General features: G+C 36.4%; 1 protein-coding gene across 1 annotated transcript; it reads right to left on the reverse strand.

Moving 5' to 3' along the window:
* Positions 1-2,535: 2,535 nt before the first annotated feature.
* Positions 2,536-6,574, reverse strand: GCSH (glycine cleavage system protein H (aminomethyl carrier); the record flags this gene model as incomplete). Its single annotated transcript, XM_009574919.1, has 4 exons — positions 2,536-2,898; positions 3,484-3,615; positions 5,212-5,275; positions 6,495-6,574. Coding segments are annotated over 4 exons (365 nt in total), but the record flags the coding sequence as incomplete, so codon positions are not given.
* Between the last annotated feature and the right edge of the window lie 565 nt (positions 6,575-7,139).

Genomic DNA, 7,139 nt, shown 5'->3' on the forward strand with positions numbered 1-7,139 from the left:
TAAATTCTTAAGCTCAGGATCAAGACTTAAGAGGTCACAGATAAAGTGGTTATTTTGTAAAAAATCCTTTCCTTTATTCACTTTCTGTAGGAGCACACACAAGTTTGGTCTTTTCCCCTACTATTTATACAAAAGCATTTAAAATTGTGTCATAGACCAAAGCTAATACACATTCATTGCATCTTTTATTTTTACGAAAGGCATTTCATTACGGATTCTTGTTGGCAACTTTTGCATTCATGCTCTTGCAGAGTCTGGCTCGAACCTGTCCATGGTGGTCTGCCTGAGGCTTCCTGCTGCTGCTGAATGTAGTGAAGTTACGGGATTATTTGAAAGCTAGGAGCTCTGCTTCAGTAGCATACTTCAAACATGGAAGAATACATTCTTTTGGCAGCTTAATTCAGGTAGTTGAGTGGATTCTAGAAAGATATAAAGATATTTACTCCAGTAGACATCCTTTGGCCTAAATAACTACAGAATACCAGAGCTCTCGGCATAAACCACACAAGAAAAGCACCTAAGTATTGTTCCCATTTTAGGAGGAAGTGGGAAATTTCATAAATCACTTTAAGGTCATATAAAACCCTAAAAGAACTAGAGATAGAGAGGTTCCCGGTCCTCCTCTTTAAACAAAAGAACATCCATTCTCCAACTGTACACCATGAAAGAAAGGTTGAATTCTGTTTCAGAGGGTTTCTTGAGAAAGTTGTCACTTATCCATACTCATGTGTAACCTTATATAACCTTATAAACACTGCTGATACACAGATGAGGGCAAAGCTTGAGGAAGAGATGAGATTTGGCAGTCTTCACTATTCCCCAGGTTCCTTAGGGGATTACAGAAGTGACTATTTCATATTTCATTGATCAAAAGGAAAGAATATAAACATTTTAAGGGAAAAATTTTATAAAAATGCATTATAATGCTCTGGACTAACCCTTAAAGGGAGATCCACAAGGGTCATATACTACATGGCAATGAATGAAGGACCTATTACTCTCTAGTAAAGTTGAAAAAAAATCTCACGGAAGAAACATTATCAAACCAAACCATTTTCATGCATTCCTATCCCCATTTGCCTGGGCTCATTCTAATTTGAAACAAACTTTCTCTTCCCCTTTGGAAAGCGCACAGGGAGGTCAAAGACCCAAACTGACACAGGGAGTCTGTAAGAGACCAGGATCAAGCTGCCAGCTCTCTGCACCCTGAATGTTGTCGCAATAAATACTGCATGATACTGCATAATGGATAAGTACTGACAGTTTTTAAAGCATTTACACTAGGTTTACTGGAGCCTTTTGTTTATCAGCCACTGCCAGCTTAGGACTCCTGTGGAACAGTCAAACCCCCTCTTTTCCTCTTGGTCACTTTGCAGCTTAACTCCTATAGAGAAGATAGTTTCATCTTAAATACACAGTGAGTCTCTCTTGGCAGGGCTTTTATCTGTGACTCCTGTAGGAAAAATTAGCTCCTAGGATTTAAAAAAACCCACCAATTACTTTGACATCCCTTCAGATCTTAAAAGACCTACATTTTTATACACTAGAAAGGCTTCTATATAACCTGCAGTGTATTTCTGCCCTTTAGAAGGGCTGTGCTTTTGAAAGTAACTTCCAAAGGAATATGAATTCTGCCTTTGTCATCTTATATGGATTAAGCATTCCCCTGCTTCCTCTTAGATCAACTTACAGATACTTGGTTTTCATTCCTGTTTTGTGCTTAGCTTCTAATCACTATCTTAAAATTGTAGGAAAAAAGTTTTAGACCAAAACTCTGCTGTGCTATTATGTTTTCCTAAAGTGCAGGTCCGTACAGCTCAACCTTACCCTTAGATGTCACATCAACTTTGAGTGTACTTTTTTGTGGATTCATTAAATATTAAGTCTAATGGAATCAGCCGCTTTAGTTTACTGGTTTGCAAAGCAGAAGTTTTAGTTTCATTCCTGTAATGTCATTACAGCAGTGTGCCTACTTGATCTTAAAGACAAACACACATGGATAGATTGTATGTCAAACTATTACTGATCAGACAAGTTTCAAAAGTATCTACTCTTCTGAAACCACCATTGCGAAGCACAAGATGTAGAATTCCTTGTGACATACGTAGTGCTTACCAGCCAAAAAATACAGCCTAAACAATCCACTCGAGAACCTTGATAAACTATCATTGCATGAGTTTTGCATATAAGAAAGCATATAAATCAGAAGACAAGGACCATACCCTTTTGCCTCAAAGGCAGAACTATTTGATTACATAATAAAAAGAAGAAGGAAAACATAAAGGATTAACACATTCTGTAATGAAGTAAAAATCAGGCAAAGAGGTAGTTGATATGTCTTCTCCTTTTTTGGTATCATCTTTGCAACTATAATTCGGAAAAATATTAGGAAGTTAGGGAGGCACTGCTTTTCAATATCTTGGGAGCAATACAAAAGTATTTCAGGGAAAGCTGTAGTCCAGGTTACGAGAACAGTCATGTGCCTACAACAGAATTACCATATTAAGGCTGTTGTTACTAAATTTGATTGTCAAATGAATCTTGGGAAGTATATATTTTAGCAAATAAATTTTGTTTCCCAAAATGTCATAGAGAACATCCTGAAGTTACATAAATCAGATAATCTAGAATAAAAAACCCTCACAGGTATGCAGATGTTAAACATTTTTATCACTGCAATTATTTATGGCCTGTATATGTGATCATAAGTGGTATTTTTCAGGTTGCCAAAACTGGATATTCTCTACTTCACTGAGTGATGACAAACTACACCAAAATATTTTATATGGATTTATTTCATTATTCCAGCTCAGTCCTCAATGGATTTTATGTATTTCTCATAGGCATCTTCATTCATCAGTTCATCAAGTTCATCCACAGTCATCTTCATAAGCCAACCTGTAGTTAGGAAATTAAAAAGAAAAACAGTTGCTAATATCCTACAAGAAAGATTAATTCATGTTATACCTTAGAAAACCACTCCCAGTAGGCATACAAGCCCTGTAACACTGCTAGAATCAACAGGACTTCTTATGCAGGCAAAACAACGTTTCAATACTTTAAAAACTGAACAAACACACACCTTGTCATAAGAAACAGCCTTTTGAGTCAGATCAGCTATCTAACTTAGTTCTGTCTCTGACAGTGGCATTAAGGAGACGCTGTCTAGAAAGAGTAAAAGAGCCTGACCTCTCAGTATCATGAACCGTTACAAGATCAAAAAAGAGAAATGCAATCAAAGGAAACAGATTTAAATTCAACCACAGTCTATGTCTGAAAAGAACACATTGTAAAACAGCTGTCAGCAAAGACAAGACTACAATAATACTTCAATGTTAAATTTTATTGGGCTTGAACTATATTCAATATATTCCATTTAACCCTCCACACCATTAAACTGGAAGAACTAGGAATTGCAGAGCCATGTGTGATAGCAAGAATCCAAGTGGTATTAATTATTGAAAAATAAAAATGACATCTTACCATCTTGATAACAAGATTTATTGACAAGCCCTGGGTTATCTGCAAGGGCAGCATTAATCTCAGTCACTTCTCCTGAGAGAGGAGAGTAGAGTTCACTAGCAGCTTTTACACTTTCCAAAGCTCCAAACTCATCTGAAACACAGAATATGATTGAACGCTTTTAAGAGGAAAATACAAAGCGCTTTAGTTTTTTCGTCACACATTCTGGTGATGACCTAGCCACTGAAGAAGTGTCTTGATCTCGAGCAAGGAAAACTGTCAAAGAGATTGAAGTCACCAACTTTATGACAATGATCAGCAGTATTAAATTTGGTGTTTATGCTCCTGAATTATTCTAGGGAACTTGCATAATGCTAGCTGGCTACTACAGAAGGGATGGAAATTTCTTACCTTTGGCTAATCCTTTGGCTAAAGGCCTACAGCATATGATATGATAAAGGGTTAGAAGGAACCACATCCAGTTCTTGCTGCAAGAGACCTAAATATGCCTTGTATCTACAATTTAAACTTTTTTATACATTATTTGGTTACAAAATAGACACAGCCACAATTTCAGGAATCCCAATTTCTCTTCAGAAACACCATCAAGTGTTAGTTACATTTGCACTCACTATAAAACACACATTAGTATTCAGAAGCACCACACTGCAATCACCCAGCCACTCTTCCCTTTTTTCTATTTTGTAGGCAGTTATGGAAATGATGCTTGCAGCAATATTAGTTCAGAGTAACTCTAAGCCACAAGCAAACAAGGCAGAGGCTGGAGGAACACGGAGCTGTCAGAAGAGTAGATAGGCATCAGCACAAGGAATCAGAGAACAACATGTTCTGGGAAAGCCTGGAATTAGACTAAGGCCAGGACGGGTAGAAAAGAGAAGAACTAAATGGAAATGAAATTCCTTCCGATAAAACAAAACTACAAGTTGGTTAATTAAAACCCTAAACAGAAAGACCTTTTGTCTAACATTCACCATTCAATGCAATGTAATGGATTTGGCCAAAACAGTTCGATACAGACCTATTCCACAAGAAGGATGGCAAAAGAAAGGCCTGCTACTTTACCTCAGTAAATCTACGTTCTTGTTCTGCAATGTCTGAAACTAGTGACAATTATTTCTTCACATACTAGTGAGACAGCTCTCCATGTAAATACAGGAGTAGGCTTTTTCTTTCTACCTGTTAATGCTCACTCTTCTTTAACATGGCAAATTACATAACTGAATGATTAAGAATGTAACAATTTGTATGCCGCTAATGAGCAAAAACCTATGATTACAGTTGATACCCCAAAATTACTGAGTCTGTATATTCACAGAAAAATTAGAGCTTGATATCAATTAGATGTTTCACATTGTGCAACTTGTGAAATGTTTAACTGCAGAATTACAAATAAGCCAGCCTAAACACTAGCAAGTCCAAATCAAAGCATAAATATTTTAAAAACAGAGTATAGATAAAATTATTACAAAAACATATTTCAATGTTCGATTTTTAAATAAATGTCTTCACAGTTTAATAAGCAGGTATTTTCTGCTACCATGCAAGGTCTGACAGTGAGAATTTGAAATTAAAGCTGTCTCTTACAGAAATACCTGAATTTATTCTGCATCCAGAAGATTTAAAATGGTATTAATGAACATAAAGATTACTTCATAAAATTCATCTTTGCAAAGGGACAGTGGGACAAGTAGTGTAATTACTTCGTTAGAAATTAGAGCTGAAACTTACCATGTTTACTCAATTTTGTCCCAACTTCTGGAAGACTACAGTAAACAACATCCCCTAATGCTTCCTTAAAAGAAAAACAAAAGCATCAAAGCATACATTAAAGAAACTATACATAGGAGAGATCTGATACAGTAACTCTAGAATCACTATATATAAGCAATCTCTGTCTCTAAATTTAATTCGCATTCTTTAAGGACTACATATTTTTCACTTTTTGTTTTTACATATTTAACTTGAAAAAACTGTTTTGTTGTCATGCCCCAAATGCCAAATTATTGTTTATCTGTTACAGTGTTAGCAACCCTCAGGCTGAGTTACAAGGTTTATATACAAATTTCTTCAGGCAGAATGAGAAATAACATCTGCTGATCTTAGCATCAGCTAGAGTAACAACAGTTTTAAAGGACGAAGTTCCCAATCATTTGAGGGAATTATCTTTTTGTTACAAAGTACAGAGGATTTACTTCCAGTGCAATTTGAAAGAAAACGCAGTGATTCCTCCCCAGAGACACAGACAATTGGAGAGTGTACAGTTTGTCCTTACTGGCTTAATAAGGAGCTTTATCACCATAAGAATCAGCTCAACCAGAACAGGCTTCTGCCTCTTCACTGACGAATGTACCCTATCTCACAAAAGACTAGGGATCTTACAGAGTATTAGTGTTATTTACAGAAAACTGAGATTACGGGAGATGCTGCTTGTCCTAAGAAATATTAATTCCTCTTCATTGATAGCTTCTCACATTAGATCTTCTTAAGTTTCACATACAGTGAATCTCTACCCTGAATTTGCCTGTGACTATTGCAAATCAAGTACTTGCACGAGAACAAAATGAAACAAAAAATCCAAAGGAATTCCTATCCTAGAGCCACGTTGTACTTCTATTCACAATTGTTCTTTAGCCAGAGGGATTGCACCGTATTCACGTTCAAGGGAAATTTGGCCTAAAAAGCGCACGATATCCTCTCCACATAGCCATGAACTCCTCAGGCCTACAAGAACTGAAGTAGTGAAAGAAGTTTTAAATTCAGCTGAACCATTAAGTTTCTCATCATGTTCAGCTCTCCATAGGCTCAATCTGAAGTGATTAAGATTTTATCAGAATGCTGAAGCAGCATTCACTTCACAAATAATGTGATAAATCCAAGTCCAAAAATCTTGCTCAGTGCATAGCATATGCAATTAGAACAATAAAACCCAGTAACTGTCCAAAGAGCAAGGACTAGAGCATGTATGCCTAAATAAATACTGCAGACTTGGGTAAGGGGGGAGGGATCAATACCTGTGCAAAATTGCTGATTCCTACTGTTCCAATGCCATTTTCAACGGATATCCATTCATGCTTGTCTGTGAATTTGCGGGCTAAAACGAAACAAACTTGATATTTCAGAAATAAGTGACATGTTGTTCACTTAAATACAGTTACACATTTGCAGGCTTAAAACTGTGGGGTTTTTTTACTGAGGTTAGTTTTGTTCATTTTTCTTGGAAAATATTTTAAACAGCACATACAATTTACAGAAGCATTTTGTTCTGCTCATGACGTGCTTAGTGACACAGTAGAAGCTCACGAGAGTATTCCTGTGCAATCATCTAGAAACTGATAAAGTACAGGAGCAAAAGGAGTAGTTCTACTTCAAACAGAAGTATAAATCTAAAGCATATATGTGTTCTTTGCTCATAGTTATGCATTTCTATGATAGCATAGTGACTTTTCAAGCATATTTAGTGTTTGTTTCTGACAACCACTTTATTATTTCTGGGAAGGCCAGTGTTAATGACTCATTAGAAACAGTGTCAGCATTAGAGCATCTCATTTGAAGTACTTAAATAGAGCCATCATCTGAAGTAAAAAAGTTGCAACCTAGCTAGCAAAAGTGGCTGGATCCCTTCCCTTCCCGTGACATTTCCCATAGAGTCTATTTTT

Source organism: Fulmarus glacialis, unplaced genomic scaffold (assembly GCF_000690835.1).
Source record: "Fulmarus glacialis isolate BGI_N327 unplaced genomic scaffold, ASM69083v1 scaffold35603, whole genome shotgun sequence".
NCBI lineage: Eukaryota > Metazoa > Chordata > Aves > Procellariiformes > Procellariidae > Fulmarus > Fulmarus glacialis.